This window comes from Vulpes vulpes, chromosome X (genome assembly GCF_048418805.1).
Source record: "Vulpes vulpes isolate BD-2025 chromosome X, VulVul3, whole genome shotgun sequence".
NCBI classification, from domain to species: domain Eukaryota; kingdom Metazoa; phylum Chordata; class Mammalia; order Carnivora; family Canidae; genus Vulpes; species Vulpes vulpes.
Window position 1 is genome coordinate 36,086,517 of NC_132796.1, and position 27,711 is coordinate 36,114,227.

Here is a 27,711-nt window from a genome sequence, read left to right on the forward strand (position 1 = left end):
TTTGGCATTAGAATCCATGCATTGTCCCTGCAACAATGCTCAGGTTACAGAGAGGGAAACTTCAAACTTCTGCTTGAGGCTCTGAGTTACTTAATGGAAAAAAGGGGAGTACAACTGAGTAGGGGAAGTTATAGTGCAAGGGAGGGCTCTATACAACAGATTCATTTTCATGCCTCTTATGAGGGTGCCACGCTCCAGAATCACCAGGAGAGAGATCTTCGCAATGCAGTCTCCATCCCCATTCTCCCTGATGATACATACATGTGTGAATGCTGTACTACTGATATGCATTTAAATGAATTCTCTAGATTTAATAAGTTTGTCAATAAATGCTTTAATCCTGGCATATGCAAATCAATTTCCATTGATTAGGAAAAAAACTTTAATTTTCCTTTACTTTCTTCTAATTCGAGGCTCTGCTTGTGGTACTGCCTTGATGTCTTCACAAATGTCCCACAACTGTACCTTTCCCCAAGACTTTTGCTCTCTTTATGCCTCTGCTAGGGATGGCCTCTTTCCACTCCCTACGATGTCTCTTCTCTACACTGACACTGATGCCCTTCGTCAACTTTGTACAACCCTGCATGCCCGCCTATTCCCATTCCCAGTGGTTTCCTCCACTAATCTCTTAGGGACCTAAGAATCTGTGCCTCTCTATGGCCATTCAGACCTAGACCATCAGTTATTATTTATTTCATGGACAGTCGCCTGTGTGTCTGCCCAGCTGGATTATGAGCAACATGAGGGCTTTCACAGTCAGCGTAACATCCCACATACTGATGGATATTTACAAATATTTGTTGGTGGTAAGTTCAGTTCTGAAAGAGAGAGGACGCATGCACACTTGATTTTTCTTCACCCTTTCCATATTCTAAACTATTTCATTTTGGGGAAGGAGTTAGTCACAATGGTGCATATTAGAGTTTCAAAGGAAGGGAATGGTACATCTTTGAGGGATTGATAGGTAGTAAGCAGCCCCTGAGATAGGTTTCAAAGAAGACTGGGGGTGGGGTGGGGAGAAAGAAGAAGAGAATAGGAATAAGAGGGTAGCAGCTCAAGGCATTTCTTCTGACAAGCGAATCACAGTAAGGCCAGGCGCGCTAGGAAATGAGTCTACATGTTAGGTGTGTTTGGGGTAGATTGTGGGACTACTTAAGGGACTATAATTTTAGCTCAGGTGAGCTCTCCCCTTCCACCTCTACTGTAAACTGTATGCAATCAATCTCCTGCAGTATGAACTTGGATGGAGACCAGAGAAGGGACTTACACAAGATTAACTATGTTATATAAGTAGATGGAAACCTCCATTGTCTTAATGGGGAAAAGGGATGTTCACTGTAATAAGAATTGCTTAATAAAGCAAATGCTGATATACTGAGAGAGGCATTAAAATTACTGGGCATGTCCCTGCAAGCCTATGTATCAAGTGTATTTCTTTTGGTCGCAACTGACCATTTCTGTCCTTGCCTGTTTGTATGTGAAGCCTAACGTCGTCCCTTCCATCAGGGCAAGCTCTCTTTATCGATATTCAGTAGAACGGAACCCTTTTATACCAATATTAAAGTGAATTAATTTTCCAGGTTTTTTTCTTCCAATTTTGAATCTGTGGATGTTTTCCTTTGTGAATCCCAGTCCTTGGAAGTTGTAAAAGCTCTCCAAAGATCTGGTAAATCATTTTATTTTTTGCTGGCTTTCCTATGATTTTATTTGTTTATATAAACTGTTCTGTTTGTGGTTTTCTTTTTTGGAGAGGGGCTTGAATCTAAATTGACTTCCAAATTGCTAGTTTTCTCAACACTATTTAAAAAAAATCCTTCTTTTCCCTTGTATATTTACTGCATTTGAACGTCTGTCCTGCTGAAGATGAACGAATGCCTGGTGCTGCCTGGCTGGCAAGCAGTGTTTCCCAACCTGTATCATTCTAAGTGGATCTGCTGGTAAGCATGGCTGATGGTAGTTTTGTGGCTCTGAAAGTTTAGTAGTGCCTAAGAAGACTCCCCTATTCACTAATGTCTGAAGGGGAGTTCTCATGGCTCACTGAGGTAATGAATGTGCTAAGAAGGGCTTCAAGTGAGAGTGAGGAGACACAAGGAGACAGAGCAGAGGAAGAGAAAGGTCACTGAGAAAGAAGGCAGAGCACATGAAACAAATCCCACCACCTCACCACTTTGTTGGGGACCAGCAAGGTACAGATTCAAAGCTATCTTGGTCCATAGGTGGCCTCCCTCGGTTTAGGCTCACCCCTAACACTTTCAGGGCTTGAGGCAAGTGTACAAGTGGAAGCCAATGGTGCCATACATCTAAATAATTAAAAGTTATATGACAAACTTACTAACTGCTGGATGTGTTCTAACCTTCCACCTTGACCAATACTTATAACCTGGATGGTTAGGTGCTATTAGGAATTCTTGGGTTCCTCAGAATTCCTCACCACGAACAACATGGCATCTTGGTGTCTCTGGCTCTTGGTATCTTTTCTCCCACTCCCAGCACCATGTGTCATCTTATAGCCTTCTCAGGCCAGGGTTCATATCCCAAGGTGCAAGAGTTGCCAGTCTAAGTGCAGATTTTACAGCCACTTTATGAGGCCACTGACTCCCCTTACCATGGTGTCACCTTCTGCCACTTCTCTACCAATTCTTGTTTCTTGATGCTGGGTCAGTTAAGGCTCTTAGTTATGAGAAACAGAAACCAATTCTGGCTGATTTAAGCAGAACAGGAGTTTATTAATAGGACACTGGATTGCTTACAGAGTGGTGGGGAGGCCTGTAAAACCAAGACTGTGCTACATAGTCAAAAACAAAGTCCTGAACTTATCTGATGAAGGCACCACTGCAGCTGATCTACATCAGCTATAACAGCTTGCATCGCTGTCCCCCGTTAATGGCAGATGTTGGAAGCCATCCTGCCTGCCACTGCTACGACTATCCCAGTAATCATCCCCACTGTCGCCTGAAAGTGCCACATGATCCCTGTTTTTTATCACTAGCTATTACATCACAGGTGGCTGTGTCTGACTCATAAATCTATGTCATATGCTTATAGCCTAACTGTCAAGGAGAGCAAGTATCTGGCATTATTATTAGCTTCTATAGCAGAAGGTGGGCTTTGTCCCCCATCAAGACTCTTAAGATGGGTGATTCTCCAAATACTAGAAGAGGATTCAGATGCTGGACAGCCAAAATCATTTTTTTTTTATTTATGATAGTCACAGAGAGAGAGAGAGAGAGAGAGAGAGAGAGAGGCAGAGACATAGGCAGAGGGAGAAGCAGGCTCCATGCACCGGGAGCCCAACGTGGGATTCGATCCCGGGTCTCTAGGATCGTGCCCTGGGCCAAAGGCAGGCGCTAAACCGCTGCGCCATCCAGGGATCCCGGACAGCCAAAATCAATGAGAAATGTCCCCTACTTATGGGTTCTGTTCACAAGTCTACCTTTAACTGCCCAGGGGACCTTAATCATGCCACTTAACCTTTCTGGGTTGACAGTGACTCCTCAATAAAATGATGGGATTTGGTTTGTAATCTCTAAGGTCTCTTGATATCCCACAGAATTCTGATTCTTTGAAAACAGACTGGCTTGAAAGAATTTGCTATTTCTAAAATTAAAATGCAATCTAAGATAATGTTTATTAAAATTTAAAGAAGTTTTTAAAAAGATTTTATCTGAGAGAGAAGGAGAGGGGGAGGAGCAGAGGGACAGGGAGAAGCAGACTCCCTACTGAGCAGGGAGTCAATCCCAGGACCCCAGGATCATGACCCAAGTCAAAGACAGACCCTGAACCGACTGAGCCACTCAGATGTTCCTATTTATCAAATTTTAGAAGCAGTGTTGTCCTAATGTCTGTCTAGTTATAAAAGGCTGATTTGTCACCATTTCCAGGGTCCTATATTTACCACCCTTTTCTTTTTGTCAGACATTTCTTCTATCCAACTGCTTAAAGGACCAACCAAGATCTCCTGACCCCTAATCAATGTTGCTTGACAATGGTGCCTCCTAGTGGATTAAGAAACTCCACCTACAAGAGATAGGAAATGCTTCTAAGATAGAAGCAGCAGCAGATCTCTGCATTAGTTGTTTATGTTAATATATCTCTCTGTATGGTTTTCTGAAATTCCCAGAAAAGGCAGGCAGGCAGTTGGGAACAACAACCTCTGTTTTATTTATGAAGAACTTTACTATTAGCCCTCAGTGTTCTAATTCTCACAGCTAAACACCCCCTTCCCCAACCTCCAATATACATATACTCATTCATTCATTCACATTCTCTTTCTAATGTGTGTATGCACACACACACACACACACACACACACACACACTCTTTCTCTTTCAGTTAAGGCTCTGAAAGTACGAAAAAAAGGGGGGGAAGGGGCCTCCAGATGGAATCATGATGAGTCACATTAGGGAATTTTAGAATTGAAAGTTTAATTAAAAGGCTTGCTCTAGGTCAGTAACTCATGGCAGTTGGGACTAGAATCTCAGCTTCTTGATTCCTGGCCCACTGTATAACTCCATGTTTTCCACCCATATTTTTGAAAGAAGTGGCTATACTTTTCCCTTACCCAAACATGGACTTATGTGTGTTGTTGAGAGTATAGTGATAGGCTATTACTTTGAGGGGCTTTTTAAATTACTGCAAATCCTCACAAGTGAAGGGATTTCTCCTGTGCTTTCTTTCTCAGCCAACCAAGAGACAGTGTTTCATGATTCCTAACAGGGTTCCTAGTTAGGTAGGAACTAACTTTCCAAGCTATCACTGTTTTTGTTGTCAACAAGAAGTCTACAGAGTTCACCTAAGACCTTGGTTATTGTGTGGTCCCATTAATGTCTGCACAGGGCACAGTAATGTCTGTCCAAAGGATAAGAGGTCCTTGAACTCTCCTTTCTATACTACCCTCTCCCCTGGCAAATCTTTTTACTTCATTAATTCTGAAAAAATAATTATTGGTGCAAATACCTTACATGGGTAATTCTTTATCTACTGGATGTATTAGTTCAGTTTGTTTAAACACATTTCACTTTTTTTTTTTTAAAGTTTCTTAGACCTCGATCTAGTCCTAGCTTATTTTTGCAAGTGAGAGCTGGGAAAGTATCCCTACCACTCAAAATCAAATCAATCATAATTCATCACATCAGTTTACTTTCTGTCCTGCATAAGTTCTTATAAGTCTGCTGTGGGTGAGTATCTATGAGTCTTCTGAAGTCTTTGTAGTTCTTTTGGCCTCTTCTCTCTAGAAATATAGTTCTCTCTCTTGCTCCTCAAAGCCTTGTCTTCATTCAGAGGTCTGTACCCTCCGTACAGACCATGCCACGCCAACAGTAAAGCTGCTGGCCTAGAGGGGCAGGACACCTTCAAAAGATGGGGGTAGTAAAATCACAATATGTTCCTTCTGGCCTTTTGCGGAAATCAAAGATTCAGGGTCATTCTCTGACAGTTCTACTTCTGACTTGTCCTCTGTTTCCGCCTTGCAGAACATCTAAAGAACTACAAATAATCATGCCAGACTCTGATGTGGTTGGTCTCGGAGATGAGAAAAGAGGGCTAATTTGGAAAATGATCTCATCTTGAATAACCAGTCCACAGATTAAAAAATAATCACACAGTTAATTATTGATTTTGTTTTCATTTTACTGCCATTTGCACTCTGAAATCAAACTAGCTGGTACAATTCTTACTTCTAGGCAAGTTCCTAGCTAACATGAAAATGTTAATGTTGGTACTTATTGATATAAATGAAAACAGAGGCATAAGTATAGGTATCTGCCCAAGATTGAATTGCTCCAACTGAGCAAGAAAAATGGAACGATTACTGCGTCCTCATGAGAAGATTCCATCTGCCCATGAATTATTGCTAAGTTTCAAACGTGACAAGAAAAAAACAGGGAGTTCTTGAATGTTCAAATAACATCATGGCCAATTTGCAAACAGCAACAAAACTCTGCATGTGGACAAATAAAAGTCAGCAGTTAACTAGACTGATCCTTTGAGTATTACAGGAAGACACAGATACCTAAATTTATTATCCTCATAGACGACGATTTTCACATTAGTCACTCCTCTGGGATAAGATCCTGAAGGTTCCTGTTAAATGCAGAGATGTTAATAGCTAACAGCAAAGATTTACTGAGCATTTAACTGCACACCAAGTGCTATTTTGAGTGCTTCACATGTAATAACTTATTTAATCCTCATAGCAACACAAGGAGACAGGTACTACTGCAGATGAGGAAACTGAGGCTTAAGACAAATGTCATATAACTTGTCCAAGGTCATATGGCTAGAAAGTAGCATAGCCAGGATTTGAACCTAAACAATCTGACTCCAGAATCCTGATCTCTTAACTTCTAATCCCATGGCTCTACAACAAACAGAATTTATGACAATGAAGGTTATGGTTGACACTTTCTAGAGCTTTGATTATCAGAGTCCTTTCACATTTCATTTTGTTCCCACAAATTGGTAGGTTGAAACTGAGGTGCCAAGAGGCGAGGTGGGCCCTGTCCTGATAGTAATGACTCCTCAACTCCATCTCTAGTCCTGATTCTTCCCCTGCAGGCCAGACTCTTCCAGGTAGCTGTGTACTGGCCATCAACGGCAGGTGTTCCACAATCACCATAAACTCAGATGATCCAAAAGCTATTAGTACTTTTCTTCTCCAAACCTTCTTTTTACCTGAAGAGGACAGTCTTTCTTCAACTTGTAGAAGGTTTGGGCTTTTATCTGTGCAATGCCTCTGCTCTTCACCAACTCTTCTACATTCTACTGCTGTTCTACAGAATTTTTGATTTGTGTATATTGGATATTCTCGATAAGGCCTGCAAGAGTCTTAGCTTCTCTTTCATACTTATCATCTCTAACTGTGCATTGTTCTATATTGGTTCCTCATACTCTCTTTTCAACTTAGCCATATCGATTCCCAAGAAAGACACACCATGCACACACATGCTCTCCTAAGGATTTAACAACATTAACGAAAAAGAACAAACAGGCTCTTGCCCTGTGGATGTTACCCCTTCCTTTTTTCTTTTTGAGGACTTTGAAGTCCCTTTCAGATTCTTCTATTATTTCCATTTCCTTTAGACCCAACGTCCTATCTGTTGAGTTTGTTTCAGGATCTTTTTCTTTGTGTGCTTTGAAATTTTCATTTGGACAGTAATCCTAAATGGCAGTTTCTTGTTTTTGTTTTTCCTCCTGTCCCCCTTTAGCTAGATACGTAGCCTGCTATGATGGCTACAGCTTTTCTCAGCTACTGTTTGAGATTGAGGGCCTTGGTCCCAGCCCTGGATTTCACGTGGTGAGTCAGACTCTAGTTCCCTTTCCTTCGGGGCCCTTGGTCCCTATTATAATAAGGAAGTTGGACTCCAAATACTATCTTGCCTGGAATTATTTATGGACCCTCTACTACATTCTTCATATGGGGTCTAAAGTACAAATCTGATTATATTATTGCCTTGGTAAAATTACTCTGATGTTTCCATTACCTATAGAATAAAATTTAAAGTTTGGTCACATGTCACCTCCTCAGAAAGGACTGTGAACACTGTCCTCATCATTCTCAATCCCTGACCTGGCCCTTGTTATTCACGGCATTCATCACTTCTTGCTATTGTTACTGCATATTTATTTGTCAGGGTGTCTCTTCTACCAGATTATAAGTTTAATGTAGGCATGGGCTTTGAATCAATCACTGTTAAATCCTCAGCACCTAAAACAATGTCTGAACACACTGCAGGCATTCAATAAATATTTGTGAATGGATGAATTAAAATCTTTAACATGGCATGAAAAGTCCTAGGTGTGTGGGGTGCCTGACTGGCTCAGTCAGAAGAGCACGGGACTTTTTTTTTTTTTTAATTTTTTTTTATTGGAGTTCAATTTGCCAACATATAGCATAACACCCAGTGCTCATCCCACCATGGGACTTTTCATCTCAGGGTTGGAAGTTTGAGCCCCTCATTGGATGTAGAGATGACATAAACAAGCAGATAAACAAATTTAAAACAAGTAAGAAAAGGTCTTAGATGTATCAGCACAAGTAACAGTGAGGGCACCAGAGTCAAACAGCCCAGGATGGAACCCTGGCTTCAGCATACTAGCTCTGTGACCTTGAACAAGTCACCACCTGCTAAGCCATAGTTTTCTCACCTATAAAATGGGCACAGTAACTAGTCTCAGTGGGTTGTTGAGAGGAAGTGAGAGACAATCAAAAAGTATAAAGTGTAGCATCCAGTTACACACATCACCAGTAGTTTTTATTACTATATGTTCGAATTCATTTGTAGTCACTCACTCATCCTGCACCTTGTTCCAAAGTAATAGCCCACCATTATTAAGAGTGACCCAATCCTGTATACTGACTTGCATTTCTTGCCATCCCACATGCTCTTTGCCAGGCTTGTAATGCTTACCTCCTTTGCCACTTACAGCCAGTTTGCCTATACTATACTCTATTCAGCTCTCCCACCTAGACCCTCAGCCCAAGTATGGACACAGCAGTGGGTTTTTGTGTGCCCCTGCATGGAAATGGAACAGATCCTCGGTTCAAAAGGAGTTATCCAAGGCACTTGGCTGGCTTGGTCGGTAGAGCATGACTCTTGATCTCAGGGTTGTGAGTTCCAGCCTCACGTTAAGTGTATAGATTACTTAAAAATAAAATCTTTTAAAAAATTTATTCATAGAGACAGAGAGAGAAAGAGAGAGAGAAAGAGAGAGAAAGGCAGAGACACAGGCAGAGGGAGAAGCAGGCTCCATGCAGGGAGCCCGACATGGGACTCGATCCTGGGTCTCCAGGATCACACCCCGGACTGCAGGCAGCGCTAAACTGCTGCGCCACCAGGGCTGCCCTTAAAAATAAAATCTTAAAAAAAACCCCAGCCAAACAAAAGGAGGTTATCCATAGAGAGTTAGGTCAAAACTTAGGACATTCACGGTTCTAGAAAAGAGGGAGACTGAGAAAAATCAAATAAATTCATTCACTCATTCATTCGCATTCTGTTTGCTTGGAACAATTAAGAGAAGCGGAAAGAAATAACTTGGACTTGAAGGTCATGCAGATTTGGGTACTGGGAAGCCTTTTTGAGGGTTATATGCCAGCCCATGAGTACACAGGGAAAGCTGCTCTTTCCAGAGTAAAGTAGATGCAAAGCCCTGAGGGGTGAAGGGAGCAGTGACCCTGGTTTTTCAGTTCATTCTTCCTAGTTCTTCTGAAGCCTGGCTGCATTCTGTTTTCTTTCTTTAAAGTTCATGAGGCTTCTGTATCTTTATATCTTCAATACCTTCCTCTAGTTTACCACTTGGCAAACTCCTGATCCTCCCCCTTCAAGTCTCCGTATTCCTCCTCTATGAAGGAATCTCCCTTCATTACTTCCTCTCTCCCTCTCTTCTCATTGTAATTGTTTCCATGTCTATCCATCTCCGTCCTGAGCTTCTAGCTTATGTGTCACAGGTAGCAGACATTAAGAAACAAGATTACGAAATGGACAAAGTTGGTGACAGAGTTAGGACAACAATAGAGGCCTCTCCATTTGTCCTGTAACATTTCACCCACTCTCTCCCTAAGGAGATGAACTACCACACACAGGGATATCAAATGGGAGCAAAGAGATACTGAGAGATGGCAAACAGGGAGTACGTCTGAGAACTGAGCCAGAATGGGAAATCTGTGTAGCAGGAGTGTAGGGCACCGGTTGAGGAGTAAGGGAGTTTGGTAAAGAATGAAACTAAGATATACCCAACCTTCATTTCCCTGCAATATTGTTTTTTTTTTTCAATATTGTTTTTGATATAGTCTCTTTACCTGGCTTCTCTCACACCTTGCTGTCATTATCTTCCCTGCCATCTCTTAGGCCATTCCTTCTCTCATTTGTTAGCTATTCCTCCTTGTTTGGGAGACCCTCAGTCCTCAAGTCTTATTTTCTTCTCCCTCTCTATACTCTCCTAACCCATCTAAATAGCAAATATCCCCAAGTCTCTAGATCTCTGTCTGCGCTCCTAGTCCACATATTCCATTGGTCACTCAGAGGTCTCACAGAAACTTCAAACTCAATATGTCCAAAATATATTTCACAATCTAATTCCAGGCACCACCACATATCAAGTACTCAAGCCAGCAACCAGAGTCAAGTTTGTCTCCTGCTTCCTTACTTTCTTTATCCAATCATCAAATCCTGTCCATTCTAATTCCTAAATATCTTCAGATTCTAGTCACTCTCTTTTATCTTTATTGACACTGATTTATCTATTCTAGCCATCAATGTTCATGCTAGATGATCACTGTAGTGGTCTCCTAATTTTCCCTACATCCAAATCCAATCCTGCAGCAATACTGTAGCCAAAGAATGCTTTAAAAAAAGCTGTCTGATGATATAAGTTTGCTTGTGATGGCATCTACAACTTTAAAATCCAAAATCCTTGCCATGTCTTTAAAAGGCCCATTAAGATTTGGCCCTATTTCTTGTGAACTTCTTAGCCCTCAATAATGCGCACAAGAAATATGAAGGGTACCTTTAAGATAAGCAATACTTTCTAGAGTCTAGCAAAAAGAACAAATACTAATATTCAAAGACACTGCCTACAGAGTCAAGTCAACAGTTGGTGGAAGGGTGAATGACTTTATCTCTACTTCTGGGTATTACAAATTCTCTTGGGTTCAGACACCTCACAATGATATGGTATTCACTGCAGTTAACAGCATCCTGGTCTAGTCTACAGACATGGATAAGGGCAATACAAATAAATCAGAATTTATCTACAACTGTCTTTGTCCAGATTTATGCACAGTTTTAGAATGAAATGTTATATTAATTAGTAAATACCTCAGAGATTATTTCAGTTCTTTAGATCACAATTTAAAATTAAGGTCTCTCATACCATGCTGGTAGGAATGCAAAGTGGTACAACATCTAATAGAATGAATTTGCCATTATCAATAGTATGAAATGATGTATGTACAAGGTTATTAACATAACAGAAAAAGACTGGAAATTATCTGAATGTCCATTAGTAGGGGACTGGCTTAATAAACTATTCTGTACCTATAATGGTGTATTAAGCGGGTATAAACAGGAATGAAGATGCTTATATATTGCTATGGAGAGATCCTCAGTGTTTTCATACTGTTAAATTAAAAATAATCAAGGTTTACAACAGCATATATGAGAGTGTGTAAGAACAAGAGGTGGTACAACAACATGTAATATACACATATTTTCTTATATTTTCAGGGATAAATAAAACTAACTAAAACAACCTTGTTTTATTTTTAAGAAATAATTTCCTCAAAGGTAGGAAGTGAATGGGGACAGGGAGGCAAGCCAAACCTTTTTGAATGAACCTTATTCATAAGTCTGACTTTGTAATCATGTACATGTTTTTCATAATCTAAAAACAAAATTAAATCAAGATGAAAAAGAAAGAGGCAATCCCTAAAATTAAAAACAAACTAATGTTGATATCTGAATAAGATCAGTAGAGTGTATCAATGTCAATATCCTGGTTGTGATATTATACTAGTTTTGCAAAATGTTAAATGTTAGGAGAAACTGGGCAACATCTACAAGGATCTCTCTGTATTATTTCTTATAGCTGCATGTGAAGCTACAAATCTCCAGTAAAAACTTTAATTAGAAAAAATCCAAACTGATATAAACAAACCTAACTATATCAAGCTCATCACATAAGCACAGAGTTATTTAAGTGATTTCTAACACCAGTGCTTGTGACTGTTCATCGCTAGTGGGATATACCCTAAGGATGAAAAGAAGGGCAAAGAAATCCTAATCTGCACTCAGTAGTCTTACTTTTATTGTATCTTTAAATCAGTAAGATGAAGCAAGTAAGTATGTTAATGTGGTAAGGAACCCAGATTTTCAGAGAAAAGATATACAAACAGAAAATTTATAAAGTTAAATAAAACTCTGCTTTCTCACTTAAAAAAATAACTCTACATTCTGGAAAACTTTCAAAAGGAGAAAGTATACAGTAATAAAGCCTTATATACCCATTATTCTGCTCCAGTAACTGACAACTTCGTAGCTCATCTTAACTTATACCTCAAACCCAGTGCCCCCTGCTCACCTCTCACCTGATTTTGAGGCAGATCCCAGACATTAATATCACCTTATGTATGTATAAGTATTTTAGCACTTATCTCCACAAGGTAAGAACTCTTTGTAAAGTGACTGCAATAATAAAATTATGTTAAAAATCAACAATACCTTATTATCTAGTAAATTATTATCTTAAACTGGAAATAATGCTATAAACTTGTGGTTTCACTTTTGCTTGGTTTTGAAGAAAACTTTTTAGTTTAGAATAATTTTAGATTTACATAAAAAAGTGCAAAGATAGTACAGAGAGTTCCCATATGCCTCTCACCCAGCTTCCCCTATGGTTAAAATCTTAGGTAACTATAGCACATTTGCCAAAACTAAGAGAGTAACGCTGCTACATTACTACTGATTCAACTCCAAACTGTAGTTGGACTTTGGTTTGTTGACTAATGTACTTTGCTCCAGGATCCTATGCGGGACAGAAAGAACAATGCATTTTGTTATTTAGGCTCCTTAGTTTTCTCTGGTCTGTGACAATTTCTCAGTCTTTTCTAGTTTTTTGTGACCTTGACTGCTTTAAAAAAAAAAAGGGAGTGCTGGCCAGCTGTTTTGTAGAATGTCCCTCAATTTCAATCTGTGGGTTGTTTTTTTTTTTTTTTTTCAGTTTAAATGGGGGTTGTGGGTTTTGGGGAAGGATATTACAGAGAAGCACCCTTCTCTTCCAATCACCTCAGGAGACACGTGATAGCCACATGACATCACTGGAGGTGTTAACTTGATTCTTTGGGGGACCAGGCAGTTCTCTCCACTGTCAAACTACTATGTTCTCCTTTCCATCCTTTGTTCTTTGAAAGTGAGTCACCAAGTCCAGCCCACAATGAAGGAAGGAGAGGGATTATCTCCATCTCCTGGCAGGATGGTGTGTGTGTGGCAGGGAGTATCTACAAATACTGTTTGGAATTCTGTAAAGATTGGTTTCCTCTCCCCCAGTGTCAATTTATTCAATAATTTATGTGTATCAGTATGGACTCATAGATATGTATTTTGTACTCTGGGTTACAATCCAATACTGTTACTTTGTTACCCAAATTGTTCCAGGTTTGGCCACAGAGACTTCTTTTAGGTTGGCTCCTGTGACCCTTTGACATGCCCCTATTTTTTGTTTCTTTGAGCACTTCCTTCCTTTCAGACACTATAAAATGCTTCCGGCTCATCTTGTATATTCTCTGCCCCAGTTCTAGGAGTCATCATTTCTCCAAGGAGCCCAGGCTCCTTCTATCAGGGAATGACATCTAGAAATGAAGATTTCGTTTTCTCTCTCTCTAATAAATAAATAAAATCTTTTTTAAAAAAAGAAATGAAAATCTGGGTATGCGTGTGCTCATACTACTGCGGCTCCACTGCTTCTAGACTCTCCTGGGGGAGAGAGCCAGGAAATGTATGTGTGTGTATTAACCTATACACATGTACTCATCTTTACTCTTGCTTATTTGTAACTTTTTTCTCTGGCAGAATGTACACTTCTGCATATTTAAAAAATAAACACACAAGAAATTCTATAACATAAACAAAATTAAATAGGTAAATTTGGGGAAAATATTTGCAAATATATGAAAAGAGTAAATATCCTTTGTAAATACCAAAATGCCTATAAAATGTCAAAAAATTAAAAAAAGTGAACGGATGAAAAGAAATGGGTGGATACTTTAAAAGATATTCAACCATACTAGTAACAAAACAAATGCAAATTCAACCAAAACATTTTGATTTATCAAAACGTAAAACATGGACGCTGTCATCTATCACTGGTTTGAATATAAATTGGTAAATCGGTATGGAGAATGATATGATACTATCTAAAAGAAGTTTTAACTATATTGCTGACATCGGCTAGGTGACATCTCCCATCGAAGACAAGAAAAAAGTGGGATTAAAAAACTTCCTGGAAACATCAAAGTACTAACCAAATTGTCAAGAGTGTTGCCTAAAATCTGGGAGAGAATGGGAACTCAGAGAGGTATCAAGACTCAGAGTCCTCCCTAAAAACTAAAGAACACTTCTGAAAGAAACTGAGGAAGACACAAGGAGATGGAAAAATATTCCATGCTCATGGATTGGAAGAATTAATATTGCAAAAATGTCTATGCTACCCAGGGCAATGCACACATTCAATGCAATCCCTATCAAAATACCATGGACTTTCTTCAGAGAGTTGGAACAAATAATCTTAAGATTTGTGTGGAATCAGAAAAGACCCCGAATAGTCAGGGAAATATTGAAAAAGAAAACCAGAGCTGGGGGCATCACAATGCCGGATTTCAAGTTGTATTACAAAGCTGTGATCATCAAGACAGTGTGGTGCTGGCACAAAAACAGAGATATAGATCAATGGAACAGAATAGAGAACCCAGAAATGGGCCCTCAACTCTATGGTCAACTAATATTTGACAAAGCAGGAAAGACTATCCAATGGAAAAAGGACAGTCTCTTCAATAAATGGTGCTGGGAAAACTGGACAACCACGTGCAGAAGAATGAAACTAGACCATTCTCTTACACCATACACAAAGATAAACTCAAAATGGATGAAAGATCTAAATATGAGACAAGAATCCATCAAAATCCCAGAGAACACAGGCAACACCCTTTTCGAACTGGGCCACAGCAACTTCTTGCAAGATACATCCATGAAGGCAAGGGAAACAAAAGCAAAAATGAACTATTGGGACTTCATCAAGATAAAAAGCTTCTGCACAGCAAAAGAAACAGTGAACAAAACTCAAAGACAACCTACAGAAGGGGAGAAGATATTTGCAAATGACGTACCAGATAAAGGACTAGTATCAAAGCTCTGTAAAGACCTTATTAAACTCAACAGCAAAGAAATACACAATCCAATCATGAAATGAGCAAAAGACATGAACAGAAATTTCACAGAAGAAGACATAAATATGGCCAACAAGCACGTGAGAAAATGCTCTGCATTACTTGCCATCAGGGAAATACAAATCAAAACCACAATGAGATACCACCTCACACCAGTGAGAATGGTGAACATTAACAAGATAGGAAACTACAAATGTTGGAGAGGATGTGGAGAAAGGGGAACTCTCTTGCACTGTTGGTGGGAATATGAACTGGCACAGCCACTCTAGAAAACTGTGTGGAGGTTCCTCCAAGAGTTTAAAAATAGAGCTACCCTATGACCCAGCAATTGCACTACTGGGGATTTACCCCAAAGATACAGATGCAGTGAAAAGCCAAGACACCTGCACCCCAATGTTTATAGCAGCAATGTCCACAGTAGCCAAACTGTGGAAGGAGCCTCAGCGTCCATCAAAAGATGAATGGATAGGGATCCCTGGGTGGCGCAGCGGTTTGGCGCCTGCCTTTGGCCCAGGGCGCGATCCTGGAGACCCGGGATCGAATCCCATGTCAGGCTCCCGGTGCATGGAGCCTGCTTCTCCCTCTGCCTATGTCTCTGCCTCTCTCTCTCTCTCTCTCTCTCTCTCTCTCTCTCTGTGACTATCATAAATAAATAAAAAGTAAAAAAAAAACAAAAGATGAATGGATAAAGAAGATGCGGTCTATATATACAATGGAATATTACTCAGCCATTAGACACGACGAATACCCACCATTTGCTTCGACGTGGATGGAACTGGAGGGTATTATGCTGAGTAAAGTAAGTCAATTGGAGAAGGACAAACATTATATGGTTTCAATCATACAGGGAATATAAAAAATAGTGAAAGGGATTATAGGGGAAAGGAGAGAAAATAAGCCAGAGAAATCAGAGAGGGTGACAGAACACGAGAGACTCCTAACTCTGGGAAATGAACAAGGGGTAGTGGAAGGGGAGGTGGGCAGAGCGATGGGGTTACTGGGTGACAGGCACTGAGGGGGGCACTTGATGGGATGAGCACTGGGTGTTATACTATATGTTGGCAAATTGAACTCCAATAAAAAATACACAAAAAGAAAAAAAAGAATCAGAGTCCTTCCTGCCCTGGGGACATGTGCTTACACAGAAGATCTCCAAGTGAAAAAGGGTCAGAATTCAGAGGAATCTCATAAAGCACAGAAGTACTCAAGGTACTCTTCAACCTTGAGCTAAGACCCTAACGAGCTAGGGGTGAACCAGAAGTAATTAGCCCCCTCACATACTTGCAATTTGCCTTGATCTCTGAGTGCTCTTAAACATCTGAGCTTTAAACTTTAACATAGTTCCAAACTGCCAGTGCCTGAAGGTGCCTGTTAGAAGCAAATGAAAGTCCTCTCTGGGGGGAAGAAAGAGTTATTTAGGCCAGTAATACAAGAACCAGCAGAAATGATAAACAATAAAGACAAACCCAAAGGGACTTCATATATTGAGATTATCCATGATCAAATAATGAATCTTATTAGATCCCAGAGCATACAAGCTGAGCTTGAATTTTTTTGTAAGAAAATGAAAATAATGAAAAGTAATATAGATTTTTCAAGAGAAAAACATGCAAAATATAGAAGACATAGAGCATACCATAAGGTATGTTTAAGTGGTCACAAAGGTGATGAGAGGAAGAAAGGGGCAGAGGCAACATTTAAAGAGACAATGGCTGATATTTTTCCATTACCACAAACAATATGAGTACACTGATTCAAGAAACTTAAAGAATCAAAGGGAAGACTAAGACACCCACTCACATGCGCGCACACAACCCACAGAGAAAACAAAAGATGAAGAAAACATTTTTTAATAACTTGTGAAATAGAGATCACCCTTAGATTAGTGATAGACTGCTACCTGAATTCTCAACATCAATGGAAGCCAGAAGATAGTAGAATGATATCTAATGGAACGAAAATGCTGACCTAGAATGCTCTACTTACTGAATATCCTTCAAGACCGAAGGAGATAGAAGGAAATTCTGAAACTAATAAAAATGGAGAGTTTGCATCCGGCAGACTGACATAGGAAAAATGAATCCAGATAAAACCTTAGAGATGCTGAAAGAATAATGAACAATGAAAGGACAAGTGTGGGGGTAAATCTAAACTAATAATAAAAGAAGTTGGAGTGATGTCAATGCATATAGCTTATGTATCTATGCAAACAAATATAAATATGTGAAAACAACAGCCTGTAAGTCAAAGGAGGGGCATTACATCAAATTTATGTGTTCTACAGTGCTTGTACTACTCAGGAAGACAATTATGGTATCAAGATTAGAGCATGATGCATTAGGGAGTTGTGCTATAATTCCTGAGGTACACACTAAGATAACAGAAAAGAATACTTAAATTTCCAAGTTAGTAGAGAAAAAATAGAATGATCAAACATATTCAATTGACCCGAATAAGTCAGGGAAGGCAAGGGAAAGAAATACATAATAGGCAGTACAACAGAAAGCACGTAAGAATACCATAGGCATAAATCAACTATCCTCAAATATCATTAAGTATAAATGTACCAAATGCTCCAATTAAAAGTAAAAAATTGAGAGTCTAGAATTAAAAAAATTATATGCCTTTAAATAAGAGACACATCTAAAACCCAAGGGTACAAAAACGTTGAAACTTAAAAGGGAGGGAAAAAAAACCCTAGAAAAGTAAACCCAAAGTAGAAAGATGAAAATAACAACAACCAGAAATTATTGAAATAGAATAAATATGCAATGAAAAGGATTTACAAAGCTAAAAGTCATTTAAAAGGCTGATAAAACTGGCAAATACTTAGCAAGGCTGAGAAGGAAAAAGAAAAGGCACAAATTACCAAAGAATGGAAAAGATCCTGCAGAGTTGTTATGAACCAACTTGTGCCAAAACTGTTTAAAAAGTTTCAATAAAATGCATTCATCCCTAGCAACATACAATTCATCCAAAGCAAGAGTAATAAATAGAAAACCAAATATTCCCATAAATATTTAAGGAATTGAATCAGAAATGAAAACCCTTCTCACAAGAAAGTATGGCCTGAATGGGTCTATAGGTGAGTTCTACCAATCATAAAGAGAACAAGCAAAACCAGAGAACACTCCCCAACTCATTTTATGAGGCTAGCACAATCTAGATACAAAGACCTGGTATGGACAATATGAGAAAATTATAGTACAATATTTCTATAAATATAGATGTAAAATGTCTAAAACATATATACAAACAAACCAAACCTAGCAATACATAAAAGGGAATATAAGGATTATACATCATGGCCAAGTATGGATAGCCAAAGGATCAATGAAATTCACTGCAGTAACAGATCAAAGGAGTCATGTGGTCATTTCAACATACACAGAAAAAAAAGCACTTGATAAAATTCACCATCCAATCATGCTTAACAAACTCTAAGATCAGAAATAAAGATAGATAACTGCTATCACCATTGCTCTGAATGTTTAATCCATTGCAGTAAAGGCTAGGTAAAGCAGTATGTATAAGAATGATAAAGGAATAAACAAAATTCTCCTCCTACACAGATGATATGATCAGGTATGCAGAAAATTCAAGTGGTTCTACAGATAAATTATCGGGATTGATACAGCTTAATGAATAGAAAGGAATATAAAGTCAGTAAAAGGAAGGAGGGAAAGAGAAAGGATATGAGAGAGATGGATTTACCTTTAAAAACAAATACCTAAGAATAAATCTAACAAAAGATGTAAACAACCTCTGCAGAGTAAAGCATAAAACATTATTGAAAGAAATCAAAGATCTAAATAAATGGGAGATAGAAATCATGTTCAAGAATTGGAAGACTCAATATTGTAACCATGTCAATTATTTTCAAGCTGCTATAAAGATTTGATACTAAAATTCAAGGCAAAATCCCAACAGGGATGTGTGTGTGTAAACTGCCAGCCTGATTCTAAAATGTATATGAAAAATGGGGAGAAGTACACCCCTCAAGAACTGGCTGAAGAAGAACAAGGTAAAAGTCCTTGATCTCCTAGTTACCAGGACTTACTATAAAGCTATAGTTAAGAAGATAACCAACATGCTCTGGGTGCAATGCCAGGCAAATATACTAATGGACCAGAATAAAACGTGGGAACAACGACACATGTATAGGTGCTTTATTTGTGGCAAAAGTAGTCTGCAGAGCAGTCTTTTCAGTAATTGTGCTGAGGCTGCTAAGTATCCACATGGAAAGGAATGAAATTGGACTGCTACCTCAGAGCATACTCCAAATTAATTTCAGATGGATGATAAAATATAGGAAGAGATCTTCATAATCTCAGAGTAGTAAATATTTCTTAAACAAGACCCAAAACAGTAACCATAAAAGAAAAAATTGATAAATTAGACTGCATTAAAATTACAAACTACTGTTAATCTAAAGGTACCATATTAAAAGAATGAAGGGATATGTCACTGAGTGGCAATTAGGGAAGAACAATCAAGAGAAATCACAATGAGGTTTTACTACACACCAACGAGCAAAAAATAAAAAATTCTGACAATGCCAAGTATCAGCAAGGGTGTGCAGTGTAGGCAATAACTAATCATGAGAATAAAAGGAGGGTGCTATTCATAAGGACTAACAACAGGTTTTTTTAAACAGGGGCAGTACCAGGAAAACTAGGACTTGGATCACCTTACAGTCAAATAACAATGGTAAAGGGTCGGTGTGTACATCTGCTTTACAAAACAAGCTCTGAATTATCTTAGAAAACTGAGGTTGTATATACTCTATAACCTATCAGTTCCACTCCTAGATTTGTGCCCAGGATATATGTACAAGATTGTTTACAACAGCATAGTTCAAAATAGCCAAATCTGAAAACAACTCAAATACACAGTAACATTAAAATGAGTAAGTAAATTGTGAATGCTCACTCCAATACTATACAGTGATAAAATGAAGGAGCACAAAAGCAACCTGGATCAATCTCACAGACCAAAAAAGAATGTATGCTATATGATCTCATTTAAATAAAGATTTTAAACGACAGACAATACTGAATTATATTACTTAGGGATATTTATGGATGGTATAGATATGAAAGCATGGAGGTCAAGTCTAGATTAAAGGTAATTCTGAGAGAGGAAGGGGATTGTGGTAAGAGGAAAATAGGCAGTGTTTCTATTTCTTGATCTGAGTTGTAGGTGGATGGTTGTTCACTTGACAATAATTCCTTAAGCTGTATAGTTCTGTGCATTTTTCTAAATGTAACAGATTGTATAAGAAAAGGCTACATTTACGTGTGATGTAGCTGTTTGTATATGTCTGTGTTCGTACACTCTTTCACCTTGTAATTTTATTTCTAAAAGTTTATTTTGAGGAAATAAAGCAACTGGGATGTGAACAAGCAATTATGTATAAGAATATTATTAATCATAACATTATCTCTAATAGGGAAAACAGTATAAATGTCCAACTATAAGGAAATCATTACATATGACACGTGCATAGCAAAAACTTTTGCTAATGGGGGTATTACTTTTGTCATTATAATTATCTACAATTTCTAAATTTGTATGAAGTATGTGTACTGTAAAGATTATTTACACTAGAAACTACTTATAATTTTTGTTTTTAAATGAACAAATTTCTTTTAAATAACGGAAAAATAATTGAATTTTCTTATTTTATGTATATATGAACTTTTTAAAAAAAGATTTTATTTATTTATTCATTAGAGACACAGAGAGAGAGAGAGGCAGAGACATAGGCAGAGGGAGAAGCAGGATCCATGCAGGAAGCCTGATGTGGGACTTGATCCCCAGACCCGGGATCATGCCCTGAGCCAAAGGCAGACACTCAACTGCTGAGCCACCCAGGCATCCTGTATATATATGAACTTATTCCAAAATTATTTTTAGTGGTTTTAGATCAGCTTTTATATACAAAAAAATTTACCAGAGTGACTTCAAATTCCTTTCTAAGATAGTAGACAGCATTCAAAGGTTAAAATTTATTCTACACTGTAGCATCTTAATCTAGGGTTTGTTTTATACAAAAATTGGGACAGTTACATTTTTCTGTTAATAGATGTCAAAATGATACAGTAGTTACAGTTAAAAGTAAAAAAAAAAAATCCAAACTCCACAATTTTCTTCATAGGCAATTATATTTTGTTTGCAGATCCAGGAGTTTTATCAACTTAAAAACCCTTCTATTTATCTCTTTTTTAGTTTGTACAGAAAAAAATGAAGACAGCAGGCTAATAAGCTTTTGAAGGGTTTGAAAGGCCTGTCTACTGAGTTAGCTCTTGATTGGCATCTGGCAACTTGGATGGGTTCCTACCGTCCTAACTGAAAAGCGTGGCTCACTATGTCTAAACTGTTTGTGCAAACAATATGATTTATCCCGAACACCTGCTTTCTCTTTGGGAGGCTGGAAGGTGGTATGTGCCAGGCAGAGGGTGCCTACATGATCAGCTCCCAATAAATACACTGGGTGCTGAGTCTCTAATGAGCTTCCCTAGTTGGCAACATTTCACATGTGTTATCACAACTGGTTGCTGGCAGAAGAGCCTTGGAAGCTTGTGCCTGGCTGCCCCTGGACTTTATTTCATATACCTTTTCTCTTTGCTGGTTTTGCTTTATAGAATCTTTGAGCTTCAATAATTCACAGTTGTGAATACGACTAGATGCTGAGTCCTAGGGGTCCTCTTAGTCAAGCATCAAACCTGGGGTAGGTCTTGGGGACCCCTGACACATAGTTCCTAAAACTAAAATAAAACTAAACATTTAATATAGTGGTGAAGCCAGTCAAGAGAAATGTTTAATTTTTTTAAAAAAAAGTTTATGATGTAGAAGTTTTTTCTTTCAACTAGTATTTATCAAAGGTCTTCACAGGCACCCAGCTATATCCTCTCATATATCTTATTGCATTACCTTACGTATCAAGTTTCTGATGTTTACTAGGACCAAGTGATACTTTCCAACCATTTTCTATTACCCAGCACTTAAGCAGGCATTCAATAAATATGTGATGAATGAATAGCAATTTTTATCATTATACATAAAAACAAAAAATGAAAATAGATCAGATTAGCTATAAAAACATGTACAGATCTTCATATAATTTTAAATGCCAGAGTTCAGACTTTTCTTGCTTGATACGAAACAAATATACTTTCCCTTCCTTGGCAAGTTTGCTAGTAAGTAGAAATCAGTTCTACTCTATCAGCATAAATGAATTCTACAAATATCCCCTTCTCTAAGCATAAACACCAGACCAAAAAGAAAAAGAAATAAAATTAAAAAAATAAAAGAGCTATCAGTCTATTTACTTTGTGAGCTTCAAAAATACCACTAATATTATTTCAAAAGATACAAACTATTGTTTTCATGTCAGATATATTTTAAATCCATATTTAATTACTGTAAAAGTCTCCCCATGGTATATGTAATCATTCTACAATAAGGTAATTAAAATTCCTTGGCCAGCCAAATTAGGATTTACAGCTTAACTCAAGTATCAGACACTACTGAAGACAAGCCTGGATGTGTTACTTAGAAATAAACATTTAATTTGAATGGAGGGGGACACAAGAACAGCCCATCTTCAAAACTGAACCTATATTTTTAAATATGTTTTAGCAAACTATTGCAATAGTTTCTAACAAACTACTGTGAATGTTGGGGAAAATGACAACATAGTCTCTAAATAGTAATGCCCCTACTTTAAAGGTCAATCATCTCTTGACCTCCCATTTTGGGGCTAGCAGTTGTTGAAACTGAGTATCTAGGGGTGGTGCCTGGGTACAAGCTTGTTTGACAAGCTCTACTCAGAATTTTTCAATGTTACATTTTAAAATCTACTGCTTTAATATTTTTGGGCTCTAAAATTCTGCTTCTGTGAGTCTCTGTATTTGAGTATACTTTAAACTTAAAACTGTTGTTTTTAAATTTTTTAAAAAGATTTTATTTATTTATTCATGAGAGACACACAGAGAGAGGCAGAGACACAGGCAGAGGGAGAAGTGAAAGCCTTGCAGGGAGCCCGATGTGGGACTCAATCCTCGGACTGGGGATCATGACCTGAGTCTAAGGCAGACACTCAACCACTGAGCCAACCAGGCATCTCCAAAACTATTTGTAATTAAATGGGTATCAATTAGTTGGAAGAGTTTTCTAACAGAAGAAGCAACCAGAGCGGGCTATATAATTTCATGACTTCGGTTTAAGGGGGGAAAAAGGTAAAAAAAAAAGAGGGGGGGAGGGAGAGTTGGTTATATATAGTCTTTGGCAAAGGCAGATATGGATGCCATATCAAGAAACTCACTGATAATCTAAATATATTGTTTGGTCTAGCTTTTTCTACATCAGAATCATCAGAGCTGTTTCCAAGTAGCCAAAAATTGCAAAGTCAACTGACCTTATTTCACTTGTTTTCCCTTTGTCTACTCTGTATTGGTGGCATGTCAGAAATCTGCGGAAAGGGTCTGGAGTATCAGGGATCATTACACTTACTGCCAGAAACATGGAATGAACTCTGGAGTAGCTTTGTCTATACTGCAACTGTACAGACAATCTCTTACCTAGCCAGTAGGTGGAAGCACACACAAACTTACTGCTTTGCTCTTTGAACCACAGGATCTTAAATCTTAAGAGTAAATTGGTCTTTTCTTTACTCATTTGTTTTAAACTCAGGAGATCAAAGAGAACACAAAAAACTGAACAAAGACAACTGTTGAGGTGAATTTATAAAAAATGATACAAAAGAACAATTTTAGATTCCTATTTTGTTTCTGGTCCTTTTGAGAAAACTAAGTTATTTTAACTGTGGATTCATAATCCACTTCCAGATCTCCAGAGCTAATAAAATTAATTCTAAAGTTAGAAATAGATCTTTCAAAAAACTGATGTTCAATCAGGGAAAACTGAACATCAACTGATTATGACCTAATACTAAGGAATGATTGTTCATTTTGCTAGGTATGATAATATTATAAATGGATCGATATCTATATGTATCTATATATCAAGTCCTTCTTTATAAAGCCAAATAGGAATATCTATAGGTGAAGTGGTATCACTTTAGAAATCACCAGGAAAAAAGAAAAAACAGTAAAGGACACACAGAGCAAGGATGACAAAATGCTGATAACTGCTGAGGTTCAGTGACGGGTGCATTGAGGTTCATACTATTCTCTTGTTATTTGAAATTTTCCAAAAACAAAAAGTTATGAAAATTAAGTTATAAAGCCACGTTCTTATGATTTGGGTTAACACTGAGATTAGGTGACTGGTAGATATGCAACTTTAATGAAGTCTTACCTACATATACTGCCATTGAGGAATTATTTCAATCACTACTGAATCATACAAAAAGTTAGCTCTATAAAATCTCATATAATTTTGCAGGAGAGACTAAAACTAACCTGCTAAATCCCCTGGAAACAATACCTTCCAGTTGTAGAGTGCTTCATACCATTTTACAAAGTGAATTCACATCTAGCTCTGATAATCTTATGAAGATTTTAAAGGTTAAAAAACCCTGAGGCTCAGAGAAGCTAAAAGATGTGGTTGAAGTCACATAATTAGTAAAAGAGACAGAGCTGGAATACTAACCCAGCTTTATAACACCAAAGATCATTTTCTTTCTACCATACTGTCGCTTAGATTCCTTTAAACAAATAGCAAACATGATGACATTTAGGAGAATCTTAAAATTTTGCTTTCCATGCTCATTACTTGAGAGTATACGATAAAACTGGTTTTTACATTTTCTCAGTGAATAAAAACACAGATACAGACTTCTTGAATAAAGAATAAAATTAAATCAGAGAAAGTTTTTAAAAAAGACTTATAATATCTTAAAATTGGAAGGGACATTAAAGGCCCTCTCTAGTCCAAAATTAAACCCTTATCGTTAGCTTCCTTGGATGAGTCCAGCTTTAGCTTGAGCATTTCTAGTGAGGAATTGCATATGCTGTGAGACAGCCTGCTTCATTCACTGACTTAATCTAATTACTAAAGAGGCTTTCCTTGCTTAGAGGTGGAATCTACCCACTGCTTGTTGATTCCAGTTACAGCTCCTGACCCTACACTGGAAAACATATAATCCTCTTACATATGACACTCTTTTAAATAACTGAAGACGTCCATTATGTTCTACCATGGCCTTTGCTCTGAAGACTCCCTTGGCAGAAAAAGAAAATCAATGGATTCTTGAGTAACTAAAGCTTCCCAGTTTTTTCAACAGCTCTTCCATGGTCTTCAAACTGGGAGGTGGGTATCCCTGAGAGTACCCAAAGTCACTCCAGAACATAGAAGAATTAGGATCTTTTTAAGGCAACCATGTCCATTTCTTCATTTGCCATAATTTGATCTGTCTGAAAACAAGTCTATGGCCTGCTGAGTTTCCTTTTACACCTCCACTCATATGAGTCCACCTCAAAAGAAGAACTGCTTACCCACCCTGAAAAGCCTGCCTAGCTTTAGAGACAACTAGGGAATGCGAAGCTCCTGAGGGAGAGACCCTTGAGAGCAAAACAGAGCTTCAGAAAGAAAGAGGAGAGCCATCTTATTTCATCCAGATAAGGCATGGCAAAGCCTTATCTATTTTAGAATTAAAAATCAATAGTAAGATGACTGTCATAGGGATGTCTATTAACACTTTAATTTTATTTGAAAAATGAAGGCAGATTTTTCTCTGAAAGTGAGTCTGATTTGGCTGACTGGCTTGACAGTGATGACTGGCTTTGCCATTTAGGTCACATAGCAGTCATTTTCCATAAATTGAATGAGGTAAAGGTGCCAATCTACCGTTTTGAAGAAAATAGATTTAAAAGAATACACAAAACACTAAAAATTACAGCCTCACAATAGAAGTTTTAATAGATCAGCTCAAAAACATGTGAGGAGGTACTTTGTTTTCAAAGTTCTTTTTTTGCAGGTATGCCAACAAAAATTTTGAAGGCTCTGACTCTAAGAGCAAAAATTTTTTTTAAAGATTTATTTATTTATTTATTTATTCAGAGAGAGAGGGGGGCAGAGACACAGGCAGAGGGGGAAAAGCAGGCTCCATGCCGGAAGCCCAACGTGGTACTCGATCTCGGGTCCCCAGGATCACACCCCGGGCTGCAGGCAGCGCTAAACTGCTGCGCCACCGGGGCTGCCCTAAGAGCAAAATTTTATAGGCTCTTTTCCCCTCTGGTTATCCCTTTTGGGAAGCGTGCCAGTGTCCTGCTTACTATGAACACACTAGGGAGAACAGGGAGTGAGTATACAATACAGAGTGTGGGCTTGGTTCTAAGTACTATATACTTCTAATTATGTAGCCAAAGATCTCATTCAGGGCTTTTTAAAAGCTGTTGCAACAACTAACTTTCAAAACATTTACATCTTTTTCACATAAGCAGTTTCAACTAAGCTTATAGTGATCTTGCACTTATATAATTGAATGAGTGAGTCTGGATTATCTGGTCTTAAGTTTTCATCTTTTTCTGTTTCCGCTCCTTTGCTACAAACTTGTAAAATGCTTTGAAATTTTGACCTAGATATACGATGTATTAGTTAGCCTTCCATAGAGGGGTGTGAGGGACACTTCTGCCATGGTTCCCAAGGATCACCAGTATCTCCTGGTGTTCATACCGTTATATAATCCTCTCCCCCTTATGTGTGGGCTGGATCTGGGGACTTCTAACTAACAGAATATGGTAGAAGTGATGGTGTGTGATTTCTGAGATTAGGTTACGAGACTGACTTCCATATGGAAAGGCCTGGTGACAAGGAACCTAGGGAAGCCTAGGCCAATGACTCACAGGAACTATGGCTCTCAGTTCAACAGGCTGTGGCCAACAGCCATGTGAGTGAGCTTAGAAGCAAATTCATCCCCAGTGGAGTCTTTTAAAATGATTCCAATCCGGGCCAATGCCTTGATCGCCACCTTTGTAAAAGACCCTAATCAAAGTTACAGATTAAAATTTTGAAGAGAATGCCATTCCATAAAGCTTTTATATAATCTCTTTGGACACAATCCTCCACTTAGCTACCCAGTTATACTGGGTAAACTACCCAGTTATACTATCCTTAGCTCACATTTCTCCATCTTACTGACAAAAATTCTATGAGAAACATGTCAAGCAGCTTATTAAAATAAAATACTCTGTTGTTTACAGAAATTCCTTAACAAGCCAATATGGTAATTATATCAAAATAGGAAGTTAAGTTTGTTACTACTTGTTTTTAGTTACCAGAGAGGCTTACTACACGGAGACCTCTACTCCCATCCTATTTCCCTTTGACAAGACTCCTATGGTCAGAATTTTATATTTTGGGGCCTGCTATTCATCTGAACTCTCTCTATAGCCATTTCTCTGAAGTATAATAGAAATGAAGGTAACTAAATATGCCCAACTGTTGTTTCCTTAGCCATTGTGAAGCTTAAGATGAGATAATCCTTTTATTCTTGTTGCTTTTTTTAAACAGATGAGTGTACAACTATTATTAAATTTTAAGAGAAAAGTGTTAGCATTATCCCAAAGCAGCACTACTTAAAACTTTAACTCTTAAGAAAATAAAATGTACACTCACAATTCAAAAACCATGTAAAGCATTCCATCTGAGCTATATGTTTCCAATAACTCTACAATGTGGGGATGTTTCAGCATATGACAGATACTGGCTTCCCGCTTTAGATCTGCAAAACAAACACAGGACATACTTTGTTAAATAAGAACAAAAGACAATCAGAGTGAATGATGAATGAATGGATGTGGTCTATG

At 38.1% G+C, this 27,711-nt stretch overlaps 1 protein-coding gene across 21 annotated transcripts in view; it reads right to left on the minus strand.

Annotated features, from left to right (window-relative positions):
- CASK (calcium/calmodulin dependent serine protein kinase) overlaps nt 1-27,711 on the minus strand; it is a 351,423-nt gene that overhangs the window by 200,263 nt on the left and 123,449 nt on the right. For all 21 annotated transcript variants that reach the window (XM_072743849.1, XM_072743848.1, XM_072743845.1 and 18 more), the window contains exon 3: nt 27,521-27,626. In XM_072743849.1, coding sequence (XP_072599950.1) covers nt 27,521-27,626 — 106 coding nt within the window. The remainder of the gene's footprint in view (nt 1-27,520; nt 27,627-27,711) is intronic.